At 37.8% G+C, this 21,892-nt stretch overlaps 1 protein-coding gene across 5 annotated transcripts in view; it reads right to left on the bottom strand.

Moving 5' to 3' along the window:
* Positions 1 to 21,892, bottom strand: part of LOC110461783 — a 31,642-nt gene that overhangs the window by 4,515 nt on the left and 5,235 nt on the right. For all 5 annotated transcript variants that reach the window (XM_021515444.1, XM_021515443.1, XM_021515445.1 and 2 more), the window contains exons 2-6: positions 11,933 to 12,181; positions 10,714 to 10,800; positions 6,298 to 6,624; positions 5,462 to 5,631; positions 75 to 216 (exon numbers count right to left, since the gene is read on the bottom strand). In XM_021515444.1, the coding sequence (XP_021371119.1) occupies positions 75 to 216; positions 5,462 to 5,631; positions 6,298 to 6,624; positions 10,714 to 10,800; positions 11,933 to 12,181 (975 nt within the window). The remainder of the gene's footprint in view (positions 1 to 74; positions 217 to 5,461; positions 5,632 to 6,297; positions 6,625 to 10,713; positions 10,801 to 11,932; positions 12,182 to 21,892) is intronic.

Here is a 21,892-nt window from a genome sequence, read left to right as displayed (position 1 = left end):
GAGACAATGGAATTGTTGACAATAAGACATTAAAATACTGTCCGTAAAAATAGATACTGTCTTATGTTTCTTACCTTTTTTTTTCAACTTGTTTACTATTTGGAACGTCTCACTCAAATGATTTTCAAATTTGAGGATGAAACCATCATCAAAATCCGATTTTTTAATCATGTTGAACTTCAAGACATTCTTCATTTGCATGCGATTTTCATTCACCTATAGGTAAGATACATATATAAGTATATCTCAACAGGTGTTCATATTGAGCAGGTTGTAACTCCTATTGTATATCTGTGAATATGGTAGAGTGCCCATTAACAAATGAATAGTTTTGTACTAACATTCTTATGACTATTCGAAATATATCGTTCTATCAGGAGTTTTCTTAAACATATTAATAAGACTAACTAATTTAGACTATATTCTTTTATGCAGACATTGTTGCATATGTGGCATTGTATCCGGATAACAGTTGTAAACTTGAACAAAAGAATATACTTTATCAACACAACTCAGTGTTACACTCCTCTGTACTAATAACACGACTCAGTGTTACACTCCTCTGTACTAATAACACGACTCAGTGTCACACTCCTCTGTACTAGTAACACGACTCAGTGTCACACTCCTCTGTACTAATAACACGACTCAGTGTTACACTCCTCTATACTAATAACACAACTCAGTGTTACACTCCTCTGTACTAATAACACGACTCAGTTTTACACCCCTCTGTACTACTAACTTCGACTCAGTTTTACACCCCTCTGTACTAGTAACCACGACTCAGTATTACACCCCTCTGTACTACTAACTTCGACTCAGTTTTACACCCCTCTGTACTAGTAACCACGACTCAGTATTACACCCCTCTGTACTACTAACTTCGACTCAGTTTTACACCCCTCTGTACTAGTAACCACGACTCAGTATTACACCCCTCTGTACTACTAACTTCGACTCAGTTTTACACCCCTCTGTACTAGTAACCACGACTCAGTATTACACCCCTCTGTACTACTAACTTCGACTCAGTTTTACACCCCTCTGTACTAGTAACCACGACTCAGTATTAAACCCCTCTGTACTACTAACTACGACTCAGTATTACACTCCTCTGTACTAATAACACGACTCAGTGTTACACGCCTCTGTACTAATAACACTACTCAGTGTTACACTCCTCTGTACTAATAACACGACTCAGTGTTACACTCCTCTGTACTAATAACACGACTAAGTGTTACACTCCTCTGTACTAATTACACAACTCAGTGTTACACGCCTCTGTACTAATAACACAACTCAGTGTTACACTCCTGTGTACTAAAATCAACGACGTAGTGTTACATCCCTCTGTACTAGTAACCACGACTCAGTATTACACCCCTCTGTACTACTAACTTCGACTCAGTTTTACACCCCTCTGTACTAGTAACCACGACTCAGTATTACACCCCTCTGTACTACTAACTTCGACTCAGTTTTACACCCCTCTGTACTAGTAATGACGACTCAGTGTTACACCCCTATGTACTATACTAACCACGCTCAGTAGTACACCCCTCTATACTATACTAACAACGATTCAGTATTACACCCCTGTGTACTTATAACCACGACTTAGTGTTACACCCCTCTGTACTACTAACTACGACTCAGTATTACACCCCTCTGTACTACTAACCACGACTCAGTATTACACTCCTCTGTACTACTAACCACGACTCAGTGTTACACTCCTCTGTACTACTAACCACGACTTAGTATTACACCCGTGTGTACTAACAACCACGACTCAGTGTTACACCCATGTGAACCAACAACCACGACTCAGTGTTACACCCCTCTGTACTATTAACCACGACTTAGTATTACACCCCTCTATACTAACAACCACGACTCAGTGTTACCCCCCTCTGTACTACTAACTACGACTCAGTATTACACCCCTCTGTACTACTGACCACGACTCAGTATTACACTCCTCTGTCCTACTAACCACGACTCAGTATTACACACCTCTGTACTACTAACCACGACTCAGAATTACACCCCTCTGTACTATTAACCACGACTTAGTATTACACCCCTGTATACTAACAACCACGACTCAGTGTTACACCCATGTGAACCAACAACCACAACTTAGTGTTACACCCCTCTGTACTACAAACCACGACTCAGTATTACACCCCTCAGTACTACTAACCACGACTCAGTGTTACCCTCCTCTGTACTACTAACCACGACTAAGAATTACACCCCTCTGTACTATTAACCACGACTTAGTATTACACCCCTGTATATTAATAACCACGACTCAGTGTTACACCCCTAAGTACTATTAACCACGACTCAGTGTAACACTACTCTGTACTACTAACCACGACTTAGTATTACACTCCTCTGTACTACTAACAACGGCTTAGTGTTACACCCCTCTGTACTACAAACCACGACTCAGTATTACACCCCTCTGTACTACTAACCACAACTCAGTCCAACACCCTTCTGTACTACTAACCACGACTCAGTATTACACTCCTCTGTACTACTAACAACGACTTAGCGTTACACCCCTCTGTACTACTAACCGCAACTCAGTCCTACACCCTTCTGTACTACTAACCACGACTTAGTATTACACCCCTGTATACTAACGACCACGACTCAGTGTTACACCCATGTGGACCAACAACCACGACTTAGTGTTACCCCCCTCTGTACTAGTAATGACGACTCGGTGTTACACCCCTCTGTACTACTTACCACGACTCGGTGTTACACCCCTCTGTACTACTTACCAAGACTCAGTGTTACACCCCTCTGTACTACTTACCAAGACTCAGTGTTACACCCCTCTGTACTACTTACCAAGACTCAGTGTTACACCCCTCTGTACTACTTACCAAGACTCAGTGTTACACCCCTCTGTACTACTTACCAAGACTCAGTGTTACACCCCTCTGTACTACTTACCATGACTCGGTGTTACACCCCTCTGTACTACTTACCATGACTCGGTGTTACACCCCTCTGTACTACTTACCAAGACTCAGTGTTACACCCCTCTGTACTACTTACCAAGACTCAGTGTTACACCCCTCTGTACTACTTACCACGACTCAGTGTTACACTCCTCTGTACTACTAACAACGACTTAGTGTTACACCCCTCTGTACTACTAACCACAACTCAGTCCTACACCCTTCTGTACTACTAACCACGACTTAGTGTTACACCCCTCTGTACTACTAACCACGACTTAGTGTTACACCCCTCTGTCTTTATCAACAAGACTCATTTGTTACAGACTTCTGCCTTAATCCCCTCGGTACTAGTAATGACGACTCGGTGTTACACCCCTCTGCACTACTTACCACGATTCAGTGTTACACCCCTCTATACTAATGTTGACTAACCTACACTATGTATAATATTGACTAACCTACACTATGTATAATGTTGGCTAACCTACACTATACATAGTGTAGGTTAGTCAACACTATGTATAATGTTGGCTAACCTACACTATACATAGTGTAGGTTAGTCAACATTATACGTAATGTAGGTTAGTCAACATTATACGTAATGTAGGTTAGTCAACATTATACGTAATGTAGGTTAGTCAACATTATACGTAATGTAGGTTAGTCAACATTATACGTAATGTAGGTTAGTCAACATTATACGTAATGTAGGTTAGTCAACATTATACGTAATGTAGGTTAGTCAACATTATAAATAGTGTAGGTTAGTCAACATTATACGTAATGTAGGTTAGTCAACATTATAAATAGTGTAGGTTAGTCAACATTATACGTAATGTAGGTTAGTCAACATTATAAATAGTGTAGGTTAGTCAATATTATACATAGTGTAGGTTAGTCAACACTATGTATAATGTTGGCTAACCTACACTATACATAGTGTAGGTTAGTCAACATTATACGTAATGTAGGTTAGTCAACATTATACGTAATGTAGGTTAGTCAACATTATACGTAATGTAGGTTAGTCAACATTATACGTAATGTAGGTTAGTCAACATTATAAATAGTGTAGGTTAGTCAACATTAGTATAGAGGGGTGTACTACTGAGCGTGGTTAGTATAGTACATAGGGGTGTACAATTGTAACACTGAGCCGTCATTACTAGTACAGAGGGGTATAACACTGAGTCGTGTTATTAGTCCAGAGGATTGTAACACTGAGTCGGCTTTACTAGTACAGAGGGGTATAACACTGAGTCGTGTTTAATAGTACTGAGGGGTGTAACACTGAGTCGTGTTATTAGTACAGAGGAGTGTAATACTGAGTCGTGGTTACTAGTACAGAGGGGGGTACAATTGTAACACTGGGTCGTCATTACTAGTACAGAGGGGTGTACTACTGAGCGTGGGACTGAGTTGTGGTTAGTAGTACGGAGGGGTGTAACACTAAGCCGTTGTTAGTAGTACAGAGGGGTTTAACACTGAGTCGTGGGTGTTAGTACACAGGGGTAATGTTTGGACCTGTATATAACACTTTTCGTAGCCTGGTATTAGTGTTTTGACCTGTATATAACACTTTTCGTAGCCTGGTATTAGTGTTTTGACCTGTATATAACACTTTTCGTAGCCTGGTATTAGTGTTTTGACCTGTATATAACACTATCCATAACCTGGTATTAGTGTTATATACAGGTACAAACACTAATATCAGGTTAGGGATAATGTTATATGCAGGTCCAAACACTAATACCAATGTAGGGTTTGTGTTTTATACAGGTCCAAACACTAAAACCAGGTTAGGGTTATTGTTAATACAGGTCCAAACACTAAAACCAGGTTAGGGTTATTGTTATATACAGGTCCAAACACTAAAACCAGGTTAGGGTTATTGTTAATACAGGTCCAAACACTAAAACCAGGTTAGGGTTATTGTTATATACAGGTCCAAACATTACCCCTGTGTACTAACAGCCACGACTCAGTGTTACACGCCTCTGTACTACTTACAACGCCTCAGTGTGACACCCCTCTCTACTACTTACAACGACTCAGTGTGACCCCCCTCTGTACTAGTAAAGCCGACTCAGTGTTACAATTGTACCCCCCTCTGTACTACTTCCCACGCCTCAGTGTTACACCCCTCTGTCCTTCTTACCACGACTCAGTGTTACACCCCTCTGTCTTTATCAACAAGACTCATTTGTTACAGACTTCTGCCTTAATTAAAACGATTCACTGTCACAGCCTCTGCCTTAACTCACTCACCCCTGAAATTGCAAAATGAACTATTCCAACGTTTTAATTGGAAGAGTTCAAATGTGTCTTCATGGATGAATGAGTTAATCAAGTGCTGTCCATTTCCCTCAATGCTTCCCAGTCCTCTATTTGAAGTCAATAGTGATTACGTAAAGATGGTACATATGTACATGTTAATCTAATACTGATGTTCTTGTCTGTAACTTACCTCACACTCAACAGAATAGTTTGCTTTTTGTTTGAATGAGGTCATATCCATTTCAGATAGCCAGTCGAAATAACTGCATTTGAGCTCTTTTCCGGACACAACACAATCAATTTCTGCATCTGTCGCCCCGACAACCGTAACCGGTTCTTCGCAAATTATATTGGGATGTCCTGTTCAACAAGCATTTGGCAATTATTTCACATTAAAGGGTTATGTTGTCTAACCATGAAATGCTTTTTTTGCGAAAGAGTTCTTAATTTTAACACTTAAACATTATCATTTCAATATGATACTTTTACTTGGGTAATGAACGTATGACATATTTGAAAAGAACGAAATAGGCATAACATCGATAACAGTTATGTAAACCTCAATATATTATTTTTAAATATTACTCATTTTATTCATAAAATGTATACTTTAAGAAAATTCTTCCTTGTAAACAATAACGTACTTAAATTCTAATAATTTTGTCCCATCCATACCTTAAGGGACAGATAAGATGCATATTTTGTGTGTTGAATACAAAATGTTTACATTGTTATACAAAATGTTTACATTGTTATACAGAATGTTTACATTGTTATACAAAATGTTTACATTATTATACAAAATGTTTAAATTGTAAAACAAAATGTTTACATTAAAAAATGTTTAAATTGTTAAACAAAATGTTTACATTGTTATACAAAATGTTTACATTGCTAACTGATATGTTTTTAAGTTTTGGAAATAGAAAGTTCACCTTACATAAATGCTAACCGATGATGATAAATACCCTGCATTTGAACTATGAATATTGAGTATAAAACAAAAAGATAAAAAAATATTCATACCTGGGTTGATCTTCAAATCGAATTGAAGATGATGCATAAATTTCCCGTTTTCGACATGACAAGACAAGTCTGATAATCCCGAGTTGATGAGCACTGTCTTCATGGATCCGAACTCCAAAGGATTGTCCCCGGAGTTCAGTGTGTACGTCGGTGCGGGGATTCCTCCATCAGCGGTACATCTGACCTGATAGTACCCGGAGTCAATATGGATTTCCTTTGCAATAGGGTCTGAACCATTAACCATTCGTGTCACGAGAAACTCCTCTCCACTTGGGACACCAAATTCGTCAATAGCAGATATGGAAAAATCTATGCGTCCCACGTCGACTGTAACATAAACATTAAAAGGTTAAGTCATTCGATCAAGGAGGAAACTAACTACATTTCCTTTATCTTACTTGTAAAGCAGTATATTGTTAGTTTTTCATACATGGAGAAACCATTTATACCAATAATGATCCAAACAATAATACCAGGTTAGGGATGGTGTTATATACAGGTCCAAACACTAAAACGTGGTTATGTATGGTGTTATATACAGGTCCAAACACTAATACCAGGTTATGGATAGTGTTATATACAGGTCCAAACACTAATATCAGGTTATGGATAGTGTTATATACAGGTACAAACACTAATATCAGGTTATGGATAGTGTTATATACAGGTCCAAACACTAAAACCAGGTTAGGGTTATTGTTAATACAGGTCCAAACACTAATACCAATGTAGGGTTATTGTTATATGCAGGTCCAAACACTAATACCACGTTATGGATAGTGTTATATACACGTCCAAACACTAATATCAGGTCCAAACACTAATATCAGGCTATGGATAGTGTTATATACAGGGCCAAACACTAATATCAGGCTACGGATAGAGTTATATACAGGTACAAACACTAATACCAGGCTACAAAAAGTGTTATATACAGGTCCAAACACTAATATCAGGTTATGGATAGTGTTATATACAGGTCCAACACTAATACCAGGCTACGGATAGTGTTATATACAGGTCCAAACACTGATACCAAGTTATGTGTAGTGTTATATACAGGTCCAAACACTTATACCAGGCTATGGATAGTGCTATATATAGGTCCAAACACTAATACCAGGTTATGGATAGTGTTATATACAGGTCAAAACACTAATACCAGGCTACGGATAGTGTAATATACAGGTCTTAACACTAATACCAGGTTATAGATGGTGTTATATACAGGTCCAATTTAAATGCCTGGTCAGGGATAATGTTATATATAGGTCCAAACACTAATACCAGGCTACGGATAGTGTTATATACAGGTCCAAACACTAATACCAGGTTATGGATGGTGTTATATACAGGTTCAAATACTCATGCCCGGTTTTGGATAGTGTGATATTCAGGTCCAAACACTCACACCTAGATAGATTCCTAGAGCTTAGGTTAATGGTGTTTGAAGGGTGGTCCTGGTCTATCCCTTTAGGATCTAAGCAAAAAAAGACTTGCTTCCTTTAGCCTTAGAAACCCAAAGTCGGACTAATTCATTGGCCCTAGACTCTGACCAATGAATGCCGTCCGCTGTAAACCTGAACCCCCCTCGGATACAACTGTCCAAGAATGAAAAGGCCTTGTTTTTGGATTTCACGAGTTCTTGATTGAATTCTTCTAAAAATGCAGCTTCTCCCGGTTTTTGGTTGGCCAAGGTTTCCGAAATGGGCACGATAGTAAAAAAGTATCGAGCTAACGTTATTGTTATATACAGGTCCAAACACTAATATCAGGTTAGGGATAATGTTATATGCAGGTCCAAACGCTATTACCAGGTTAGGGTTATTGTTATATACAGGTCCAAACACTAATACCAGGTTAAGATAGTGCTATATACAGGTCCAAACGCTAATACCAGATTAGGGTTATTGTTATATACAGGTCCAAACACTAAAACCAGGTTAGGAATGTTGTAATAAACGGATCCAACACTAATACAAGGTTAGGAATAGTGTTATATACAGATCCAACACTAATACCAGGTTAGGAATAGTGTTATATATAGTTCCAAACACTAATACCAAGTAAGGGATCGTGCTTTAAACAGGTCCTAATACTAAAAACCAATATAGGGTTGATGTTTTGATACAGGTCCAAACACAACTACCAGGTTAAGGTTAGTGTTTTATACAGGTCCAAACACTAATACCAGGTTAGGGGCTAGACAGGTCCTAATCATAATACCAATATTGGGTTAGTGTTTTGATACAGGTCCAAACACAACTACCAAGTTATGGTAAGTGTTTATACAGGTCCAACACTTATACCAGGTTAGGGTTATTGTTATATACAGGTCCAAACATTAATAACAGGCTATGAGTAGTGTCATATACAGCTCCAAACACTTATACCAGGTTATGGATGGTGTTATATACAGGTCCAAACACTAAAACCAGGTTAGGGTTATTGTTATATACAGGTCCAAACACTAAAACCAGGTTAGGGTTATTGTTAATACAGGTCCAAACACTAATATCAGGTTAGGGATAATGTTATATGCAGGTCCAAACGCTAATACCAATGTAGGGTTAGTGTTGTTTTATACAGGTCCAAACACTAATACCAATGTAGGGTTAGTGTTTTATACAGGTCCAAACACTAATACCAATGTAGGGTTATTGTTATATGCAGGTCCAAACACTAATACCAGGTTAAGGTTAGTGTTTTATACAGGTCCAAACACTAATACCAATGTAGGGTTAGTGTTTTATACAGGTCCAAACACTAATACCAATGTAGGGTTATTGTTATATGCAGGTCCAAACACTAATACCAGGTTAAGGTTAGTGTTTTATACAGGTCCAAACACTAATACCAATGTAGGGTTAGTGTTTTATACAGGTCCAAACACTAATACCAATGTAGGGTTATTGTTATATGCAGGTCCAAACACTAATACCAGGTTAGGGTTAGTGTTTTATACAGGTCCAAACACTAATACCAATGTAGGGTTAGTGTTTTATACAGGTCCAAACACTAATACCAATGTAGGGTTATTGTTATATGCAGGTCCAAACACTAATACCAGGTTAAGGTTAGTGTTTTATACAGGTCCAAACACTAATACCAGGTTAGGGGTTTAACAGGTCCTAATCATAATACCAATATTGGGTTAGTGTTTTGATACAGGTCCAAACACAACTACCAAGTTATGGTAAGTGTTTATACAAGTCCAATACTAATACCAGGTTAGGGTTAGCGTCTTATACAGGTCCAAACACTAATACCAATGTAGGGTTAGTGTTTTATACAGGTCCAAACCCTAATACCAATGTAGGATTAGTGTTGTTTTATACAGGTCCAAACACTAATACCAATGTAGGGTTAGTGTTTTATACAGGTCCAAACACTAATACCAATGTAAGGTTAGTGTTTTATACAGGTCCAAACACTAATACCAATGTGGGTAAGTGTTTTATACAGGTCCAAACACTAATACCAATGTGGGTTAGTGTTTTATACAGGTCCAAACACTAATACCAAAGGGGGTTAGTGTTTTATACAGGTCCAAACACTAATTCCAATGTAGGGTTAGTGTTTTATACAGGTCCAATACTAGTACCAGGTTAGGGTTAGCGTCTTATACAGGTCAAAACACTAATACCAGGTTAGGGAAAGTGTTTATACAGGTCCCAACACTAATAGCAGGTTAGGGTTAGCGTCTTATACAGGTCAAAACACTAATACCAGGTTAGGGAAAGTGTTTATACAGGTCCACACACTAATAGCAGGTTAGGGTTAGCGTCTTATACAGGTCCAAACCCTAATACCAATGTAGGATTAGTGTTGTTTTATACAGGTCCAAACACTAATCCCAATGTAGGGTTAGTGTTTTATACAGGTCCAATACTAATACCAGGTTAGGGTTAGCGTCTTATACAGGTCCAAACACTAATACCAGGTTAGGGAAAGTGTTTATACAGGTCCAAACACTAATAGCAGGTTAGGGTTAGCGTCTTATACAGGTCCAAACACTAATACCAATGTAGGGTTAGTGTTTTATACAGGGCCAAACACTAATACCAGTGTAGGGTTAGTGTTTTATACAGGTCCAATACTAATACCAGGTTAGGGTTAGCGTCGTATACAGGTCCAAACACTAATACTAGGTTAGGGTTAGCGTCTTATACAGGTCCAAATACAGGACAAATAATGATAACAATGTAATTTTTGCGTTTTAAACGGGGTCAGAATTCATTCAGGGCCAAACGTTATCAATGGAGCTTGTTGTGCTATAAGGTTAGGTGAATCAAAGTGTGACAATAGTATGTAACTGGTGTTTCCTGTAGCCATTGACTGTTAACGTCAGTAAAACAAGGTCAGCAATAATGAGTAATACACTATTATAGACTATAGAAATTGATATTAGCTTACGTGTTAGTTCTTTGACCGTCAGAACCACGGTTTTGTTGAAGTTTTCCCTGGTACAGTAGTACGTGCCCGAGTCGGCCAAAGTTACAGCTGCAATACGAAAAAACGTTTCATGATTAAACATACTTTTGTCATTTGAAATAATTGTATTAAAAAATTCAAAATAATGTTAATTTCTGTTTCACAATAACAATACATTTCTGTTCACTCTTGCACAAGCATCGTGAGAATATATATGAAACAAATTAACGTAATATTACTTCACAAAGCCATACTAAAAAAATAGTACTTCACAAAGCCATACTAAACAAATAGTACTTTACAAACCCATACTTAACAAATAGTACTTTACAACTAACCAAATAGTACTTTACACAGACCTACTACACTAAACAAATAGTACTTCACAAAGCCATACTAAACAAATAGTACTTTACAAACCCATACTAAACAAATAGTTCTTTACACAGACATACTAAACAAATAGTACTTTACAAACCCATACTAAATAAATAGTACTTCACAAAGACATACTAAACAAATAGTACTTTACAAACCCATACTAAACAAATAGTACTTCACAAAGTCATACTAAACAAATAGTACTTTACAAACCCATACTAAACAAATAGTACTTCACAAAGACATACTAAACAAATAGTACTTTACAAACCCATACTAAACAAATAGTACTTCACAAAGTCATACTAAACAAATAGTACTTTACAAACCCATACTAAACAAATAGTACTTCACAAAGACATACTAAACAAATAGTACTTTACAAACCCATACTAAACAAATAGTACTTCACAAAGCCATACTAAACAAATAGTACTTCACAAAGCCTTACTAAACAAATAGTACTTCACAAAGCCATACTAAACAAATAGTACTTTACAAAGCCATACTAAACAAATAGTACTTCACAAAGACATACTAAACAAATAGTACTTCACAAAGCCATACTAAACAAATACTTCTTTACAAACCATACTAAACAAACTTGGCAATCATGACACCATTGATATGTTGCCATCTGGTTTGTTAACTGCGACTTCCGTAATCTTTTCACGTTTTGGACATCATATCTACGCTATGAGAAGAACACGTCCGTTTGTAATACAAGGATAATATATAACAAGAATGCACAATGATAGCCATGCGGTTCTATTAACATGTTTAATTCCAAATACGTAGTAAAATCGGATTCTAAACTTACTTCCAGCCAATTGAAATGGGAAATACGTGTCATTTGAAGGTTTGAGGATTGAAGGTGTCCAGCCAGGTTTAAGCGATTCGCTGTTGAGTGAGAGTTGGACAGCTCCTTCCCCCTTGGCAGTGTTTATGTAATAGTACTTAAGTGGAGATGAGAAAAGTTCCAGGGCTCCTTTTGCTACAACATCACAGCGGAAAGTGAACGTGTTTCCTTCCGTTAGGCTAATCTCTGTCACAGTTGAAGACCCCGAATCTGAAAAATAAACAATAAGACAACATCAAGATAAATGTATTTTTTGTACTATCTATGTAATGTCTATGACAGCCCGTGATGTCATTAAGTAAATTGAAGTGAACCCTCTTGTTAACACTGGTAATTCATCAGTTCCGAGGCAATCATTGAATTTTTCTAAGGCAATATTAACATGTCTTTTATTGCATGATACTTCTATGTTTTAAAGCCGCGGTAACGTCTTACGGTCACCGGTCACGTCTTACGGTCACGTCTTACGGTCACCGGTCACGTCTTACGGTCACCGGTCACGTCTTACTGTCCCGTCTTATGGTCACCGGTCACGTCTTACGGTCACCGGTCACTTCTTACTGTCCCGTCTTATGGTCACCGGTCGCGTCTTACGGTCCCCGGTCACGTCTTACTGTCACGTCTTATGGTCACCGGTCACGTCTTACGGTCACGCACGTTGTTGACTGTAGCGGGGGATGACCGTAGTTGACTGTAGTAGACCTAAGTTAATCGTATCAAACGTTGTTAGACGTAATTCAACGCAGTTATAAACTAAACATTACTTAACCCTAGTTGACCCTTGTTAACCGTATTTAACAGTAGCCTAACCCTAGAAGTTGTCCCTAGCTAACCCTACTTGATCCTACTTGACCGTAGTGTTAACCGTAGTGCCATATTACCACGGTCAACTACGGTCAAGTAGGGTCAAGTACAGTCAACTAGGGTCAACTACGTTCAAACAACGGTCACAGTAGGGTCTTGGCATCCAAACTCACCGTAAAGATATTTTGATCATGACAGACAAGCTTGTGTATTCTATTGTAGGCACAATGCAATCCTGTACGTAGTTCGGGCACAATACAAACGTGTGCATAGTCCGGGCAACATACAATATTGTACATAGTCTCGGCATTATGCAATATTATCTGATATATAGTCTGGGCACAATACAAACTTGTACATAGTCCGGCCACAATACAAACTTGTACACACATTGTAGTCCGGGCACAATACAAGACTGTACTTAGTCCTGGTACAATACAAACTTGTACATAGTCCGGGCATAATACACACTTGTACATAGTCCGGGTACAAAACACCCTTGTACACAGTCCGGGCATAATACAAACTTGTACATGGTCCGGGCATAATACAAACGTGTACATAGTCCGGGCATAATACAAACTTGTACATAGTCCGGGCATAATACAAACTTGTACATAGTCCTGGTACAATACAAACTTGTACATAGTCTAGGCACAATACAAACTTGTACATAGTCCGGACACAATACAGTCATGTACTTAGTCCTGGTACAATACAAACGTCTACATAGTCTCGGCACAATACAAACTTGTACATAGTCTAGGTACAATACAAACTTGTACATAGTCTAGGCACAATACAAACTTGTACATAGTCCGGGTACAATAAAAACTTGTATACGTACATAGTCCGGGCACAATACAGTCCTTTACTTAGTCCTGGTACAATTCAAACGTCTACATTTTCTAGGCACAATACACACTTGTATATACATAGTCCGGACACAATACAAACTTGTACATAGTCCGGACACAATACAGTCATGTACTTAGTCCTGGTACAATACAAACGTGTACATAGTTTCGGCACAATACAAACTTGTACATAGTCCGGGTACAATACCATCCTGTTCATAGACCGGGCACAATACAAACTTGTACATAGTCCGGGCACAATACAAACTTGTACATAGTCTAGGAAAAATACAAACTTGTACATAGTCCGGGCACAACACAAACCTGTACATAGTCCGGGCACAATCCAAACTTGTACATAGTCTAGGAAAAATACAAACTTGTACATAGTCCGGGCACAACACCAACGTGTACATAGTCCGGGCACAATCCAAACTTGTACATAGTCCGGGCACAATCCAACCTTGTACATAGTATAGGCCCACTACAAACCTGTACATAGTCTAGGCACAATCCAAACTTGTACATAGTCTAGGCACAATACAAACCTGTACATAGTCCAGGCACAATACAAACGTGTACATAGTCCGGGCACAATACAGACCTGTACATAGTCTAGGCACAATACAAACTTGTACATAGTCCGGGCACAATACAAACCTGTACATAGTCTAGGCACAATACAAACTTGTACATAGTCGAGGCACAATACAAACTTGTACATAGTCTAGGCACAATACAAACATGTACATAGTCTAGGCACAATACAAACTTGTAGATAGTCTAGGCACAATACAAACCTGTACATAATCCGGGCACAATATAAACTTGTACATAGTCTAGGCACAATACAAACCTGTACATAATCCGGGCACAATATAAACTTGTACATAGTCTAGGCACAATACAAACTTGTAGATAGTCTAGGCACAATACAAACCTGTACATAATCCGGGCACAATATAAACTTGTACATAGTCTAGGCATAATACAAACTTGTACATAGTCTAGGCACAATCCAAACTTGTACATAGTCTAGGCACAATACAAACATGTACATAGTCTAGGCACAATACAAACTTGTAGATAGTCTAGGCACAATACAAACCTGTACATAATCCGGGCACAATATAAACTTGTACATAGTCTAGGCATAATACAAACTTGTACATAGTCTAGGCACAATACAAACCTGTACATAATCCGGGCACAATATAAACTTGTACATAGTCTAGGCACAATACAAACTTGTACATAGTCTAGGCACAATACAAACCTGCACATAGTCTAGGCACAATACAAACTTGAACATAGTCTAGGCACAATACAAACTTGTAGATAGTCTAGGCACAATACAAACCTGTACATGGTCTAGGCACAATACCAACTTGTACATAGTCTAGGCACAATACAAACCTGAACATAATCCGGGCACAATATAAACTTGTACATAGTCTAGGCATAATACAAACTTGTACATAGTCTAGGCACTATACAAACCTGTACATAGTCTAGGCACAATACAAACTTGTACATAGTCTGGCCACAATACAAACTTGTACATAGTCTAGGCACAATACAAACCTGTACATAGTCTAGGCACAATACAAACCTGTACATAGTCCAGGCACAATACAAACTTGTACATAGTCCGGGCACAATACAAACGTCTACATAGTCTCGGCACAATTCAAACTTGTACATAGTCCGGGCACAATACAGTCCTGTACTTAGTCCTGGTATAATACAAACGTGTACATAGTCCGGGCATAATACAAAATTGTACATAGTCCGGGCACAATACAGTCCTGTACTAAGTCCTGGTACAATACAAACGTCTACATAGTCTAGGCACAATACAAACTTGTACATAGTCCGGGCACAATACAGTCCTGTACTTAGTCCTGGTACCATACAAACGTGTACATAGTCCGGGCACAATACAATCTTGTACATAGTCAAGGCACAGTATAAAATATGGCCTATATTAACATATTATCAGGAATCATTTTGTAATGTAAAGTATGCAGGCATGCAAGCCCCTTAGGGCTTGACTATTTTCTAATGATTAACGATTATCACTTCATTATTATGACAGACAGGCTTGTTTATTCTATTGTAGGCGCAATACAATCCTGTACGTAGTTCGGGCACAATACAAACGTGTACATAGTCCGGGCACAAATACAAACTTGTACATAGTCCGGGCACAAATACAATCCTGTGCATAGTCCGGGCAATATACAATATTGTACATAGTCTCGGCATAATGCAATATTTTCTGATATATAGTCTGGGCACAATACAATCTTTTACATAGGTCTGGCACAATACAAACTTGTACATAGTCCGGCCACAATACAAACTTGTACATAGTCCGGCCACAATACAAACGTCTACATAGTCCGGGCATGATACAAACTTGTACATAGTCCGGGTACAATACACACTTGTACATAGTCTAGGCACCATACAAACTTGTACATAGTCCGGGTACAATACAAACTTTTACATAGTCTAGGCACAATACAAACCTGTACATAGTCCGGGTCCAATACAAACTTGTACATAGTCCGGGTACAATACAGTCCTGTGCTTAGTCCTTGTACAATACAAACGTCTACATAGTCTCGGCACAATACAAACTTGTGCATAGTCTAGGCACAATACAAACTTGTACTTAGTCCTGGTACAATACAAACTTGTACATAGTCCGGGTACAATACACACTTGTGCATAATCTATGCACAATACAAACTTGTACATAGTCCGGGTACAATACAAACTTGTACATAGTCCGGGTACAATACAAACTTATACATATTCCGGGTACAATACAAACGTGTACATAGTCCGGGCACAATACAAACTTGTACATAGTCCGGGCACAATACAAACTTGTACATAGTCCCGGCACAAAACAAACGTGTACATAGTCCGGGAACAATACAAACTTGTACATAATCTTGGCACAATACAAACTTGTACATAGTCCGGGCACAATACAAACTTGTTTATAGTCTAGGCACAATACAAACTTGTACATAGTCTAGGCACAATACAAACTTGTACATAGTCTTGGCACAGTATAAAACATGGCCTATATTAACATATTATCAAGAATCATTCATGTAGGGTATGCAGGCATAATAGATATATGCAATATCGTTTCTGGCTCATTTTTCTATCGACAACAATGTTGTAATTGATACTCTACATTACGCATAGGTGTACCTGGTGAAGGTGTATAAGATATCCACGAGGTAATGATGGCCCCCAAAGGCATTTACTTATTCTAGTTATGTACTGTTCTATTTTTTCTCTTATTTATTTAAATTTTGCAAGAGTAAGGTAAAATTTTAGTGGTTTTTCAGTGTGATTCACGTATGTGTGCATTTTGTTGATAGGTATATTGTATACATACGGTGTTCAGGTAACACTGGCACGCACGCTCCCCTGGCCTGTTTACAAACTGACGGTTATACGATCCTGGATGTTTTAGGGTGTCGGCACAAGTTCCGAAAATAAACAGATTCTTGAATCATACTCGATCACTGTACTTTGTTTCGAAGGTTTAATTGTATTATTATATTACATGATATACGATAATATTAGAACATATTCAGGATTATTATCAGAACATACACGTACGGCTGGATTGAAAACAGGACTTCCAGTTTGAGCAATTTGAATATCAAAATAGATTGGACAGCATGATTAATTGAGAAAAAAATGACTTATGTTTCAGATACTATGTAACGTATATTTTTCGACTAATGTAGTTTAAAACTCTGCCTATTTTATTTCATGGAAATGTTTATCGAGGGGAGGCAGGCATGCTTTCCTTTTTTGGTCAGCATACCACTGACTAACTCACAGGAACTCACCACGAGAATCCTTAAACGTATCGATGTGTATTAATATTATACCGGTTTGATTATAATTCCTTGTTGCTACTTTGTTAATTGAAGCACAAAGCACAATTAGTCAATACATATTTTAATGTGGTGACTTCCAAGATGGCGAAGGACAAATTGTGATCACTCCCGCCATATGGCGTTAACGTGCCACGTGCTAAAACATTACAAAATAGTATCCAGGTTTGACAGGTGTGTTGATAACAACGGTAAAGGTGTACATATTTTGTTATGACAAGTGTGACTTTTAAACGTATCACCATGGATTTGACCCCAGAAATTATAATGTGATGTTGATATTACCGATATTTCACCCAAAAGCGAATCCCTTACAGTGTTTGAGCATTCTTCTTATGCACATTTACCTTAGATTTATAAACAGAGTATCCAGACAAAGCTTGAACAGTTATTTATCTGATATCAGCTTTATGAAACGTTGCATAGTAAATCATCGGATATCTGTAGTAGCCAGCTTCCGTAGACCTCTTTACTTTACACTCGCTATTATGAATGCATGCATGTCACCTGACACTTTCTGCATCGGAACAGATTTAAATGTACTAGTGGTAGTAACCATTACTTGACTATAAACCCTACTCCTCCCGAATTCAAATGACAGTTTCGCGGCTTTGGCAGTCATAAGCAGATTACTGACGTCATCACAAGTATGACGTCACCAGGCATATGATAAAGTTGGATTCTACTTGTCCTTCTTTGGATGTAACTTCTCCATTTATTGAAAAACAATGCAAATACAAACAAATAATTTAAATGAATATTGATTTTGAATTGATTTAATTTTTTCATGTTTAAGATTTTAGTATTTGCCAAAAATATGTAAAGAACATTTTTAAATATTATCAACAGTGTTCCAAGTGTTAAACATTCAGTGAGACCAGACCAGGGCCCATATTCATGAAACTGGTATCATGCTCAAGCACGGATTTTGTGCTCAAGCATTATTTCTTGTCCCTGTTATAAATATTTTTTTTAAATCTTATTTTGTCAAAGTTTTAAAGAAAAATTGAAGAGACTCGAAGCCGAATACTGTTTCCAATATTTATTATTGACCCCTTGTTCGTTGACATGATTTAGGTGAGTTACAAGAAAGCTGGCTTGAGCACAAAATCAATGCTTGAGCATGAGAACGGTTTCATGAATACGGGCCATGGCTTCGAACCCTGGACCTCAGATCAGTTTACCGTTGCTCTAAAGAGCTTGGATATCTTACCAACGGAAGTATCCAAGACAAGACGGGCTACAGTTATATCGAAAAGGGGTATTGTACATACGAACAGTCACCGTAGATTTCTGAAGTGTTTTGTTTGCAGTGGGGCAGGGACTCATTGAATACTAGGGGTAAATCGGCTAGCACAGGTGACCACGTTGTAACATGTGCTTTTCCAGCACTTTACTGATTGTGTTGAAGATATATATCTGTCATCCCGTGCATGTTAAGCGCTTTAGAGTTCCTTGAGATTAGATAGGACGGTATATAGGTATAGTGTATGATACATTAATACAGATGTTAAATAGTTCGGGTGTCCTTTAGCCTGTTATCAGATATGGACGATGTGACACTAAGCGGATCTGTTGCTGGACGATTAGTATGCTGTCACTAACAGTAATACTACCCTCTCGCTGTCGTTAGTCGTGAAAATGGTTATAATTATCAACGCTTTTATACATAATGTAAGTTATGTACGTGTCGGTTTTATAAATGTAGCTAAGGTTAGAGTCGTGAAAAATCCGGACCCATCATATAACAACCAACATTACAGGAATACACTAGTTTATACATTATTGAAATGTATTTTGCTAAGTCATATTGAAAATTTGGACAATGGGTAGCTTTAACAATGAAATCTGTTTTACAACATAAATGTAGGCCATATCTTGTCCAGAGTTGTAAATCCCTTCCAAATATCCAATCTACAGCTCTCTATATATAATTACAGGTTTTAAAACTTTTACAAAAATTGCGCTCGAGAGCTTTAATATCCATAAAAAATACCATGTTAATAACAAAGTAACATCTTTTTTTCAAAATACCTCCCTCTTTCGCAACATCATACAGAATATCTCGGCTCAGGTGCAACATGTTACAAAATAAACTGTCTAGATTTGTCATATCTATACAAAATAACCCGCTTAGATCATTCATACAAAACGAGCATGCGCAGTGCATCATGTTATGTGTGTTCTCGCTTTAAACAACCATTAAAAGGATTGCCTCAATTCAGTTTGTTCACTGACAATGATGTCTACCTTTAATTGAAGAAATATTACAATTCCCATATAGCATAAGTCATACATCAGCATGTAGCTTCCATAGGGCCGACATCAGTGAAGCGAAACATCTCTCAGTAGTGTTATCGTTGCTACGTTGATGTCTCTGAGAAATGAGTGGTATCACCATATGTTTGAAGTCTTAGCGGTTTATACTTGAACAAATGTGCAATTCGTTGAAGATGAATCTGCATCAGGGTGTATATTTTGTACACCAAAGGATTTCAGTATAAAGATGCAAGAAGGATTGTCACCATTAGCTTTCCATTGGTGTCGACAGCTATATCAATTGTCAAAGATTTCCTTACGTATAGGCAGATAACAGGCAGTGTTATGTTTAGACAACAATGTTGTCGTTAGAATCTTGGCGGTTAGCACTAACAGATATGCATGATTAAGGCTGGAAGCATATTAATTCAAACAGTTGCTTTGCCACTCTTGATCTCGCTCAACCTAGATAACTGAAATGCAGACCTGATCATAAGTGGAAGGTAAGAAGTAAATGCTAACAGACCAGTACGTAATACAATCACGATGAGTACGATATAAAAGACTAATGATTGACTATGAACATTACGTCTCCTTACGTGTCACATTCGTTATCTGACAAAACCTGGTATCGCTCCGCGTCATCTTTGTAAGAACACCTACCGTGACCTTGGTAATTTAAATACGATATTATGCAGTCTGCTGTAATTTAATCTATGTGGAAATGAGATTTAAATCTCGTTAGATTGTACAGTTCCGTGTCAAAAGTGATCAACAGCTAATACTGACGAGGCTACTTATTACCGCTATTATCCAAACTATCTTCCAATCATAATCAGGAATGCACAGAGCATTGGCCAATGGCTACCATTATGTTTACACCACTCACCCCTTACAGTGTGTTGAAACCACGTGACTTCTAAATATATTTCTTAAAAAATAACTACACAAAGCGACCGCCACTACATGTATGTTTTCCGATTGAACTTTATTTATTCCTTAAAGAACTTAACAGAATCAAGAAGAGTGCCAACAAGCATAGTATCCTGGCCACGCAGGTGACATTTGAAATAGTCTAGATCACCGCTGATGCTAGACCAAACATTTCGTATATACATACGTGAAATTATTTTTTGTCAAAACGCGTTAACCTGAAAAAGCTTCAAACTACAATGTCTTATTATATCTAATGTTCCAACTCTGATCATTAACATCTTGCAGACAAATGTGATTTTTAAGAAATTTCCAAAAGGGTTTTCTACAGTTTAATGATAAGCGTGAATATTTCTTTTTTCCGATCGCTTGATAGTAACATGTCGCAATTGATGTGATATTCCACGAAATATCACGAATTCCATGATAGATGTCGACTAATGTTTGATAAGTTTACAACACAATGTTTATGAGGACTATTTTGTTTCCTTGTGTGATATGTTGTATATGATCCGCGCTTTCACAAGGAGGCAAGCACGCCAACATACCCTACCTCCTACATACACACACGCAAGCACGCATACACTACACACATGGAGGCACGTCATTAAATGACCTTAGCTGTTAATAGGACGTTAAACCAAATTAAACCAAACCAATCTATTTTGTTTCAGTTTACTTACATATGTGCCTTGTTGTTGAATTGTCACTACCCCGATTCTTAGTTTGACAACCTTGCATCTATGAAGATCTGGTGCTATTCTCGCTGCATGTTTGTCGGTTTATTTACATGTACTGCTAGTGTCATTGTTTTAGTGATAACGGTTTTGTTTACACTTCAGTGTTTCTCTAATTGTTTTACATGCTATTTGGGACAAAATAATGAATATATGATTTGCGTTCGTGATAAAAACGATTTTGCTATTTATTTATTCTTTTACGATATTATATATAATGTTTACACAATACGACTAATTGATTTACGATGTTATCTTTGTATTTTGATATTTTTCCATAGATGTATGTATGCCCATGAGACCACGTATCAGGTGCTAACATTCGTTTTCACAGAGCAGCAAATAGACAAATAGATTACACATAATAAATAAAATACGGAAATTGTGTGTGGAATG

The sequence above is a fragment of the Mizuhopecten yessoensis genome, unplaced genomic scaffold, assembly GCF_002113885.1.
Source record: "Mizuhopecten yessoensis strain PY_sf001 unplaced genomic scaffold, ASM211388v2 scaffold10661, whole genome shotgun sequence".
Lineage (NCBI taxonomy): Eukaryota > Metazoa > Mollusca > Bivalvia > Pectinida > Pectinidae > Mizuhopecten > Mizuhopecten yessoensis.
The sequence above is the reverse complement of the archived record's forward strand: the minus strand, read 5'-3'. Positions and strand labels throughout refer to the sequence as shown.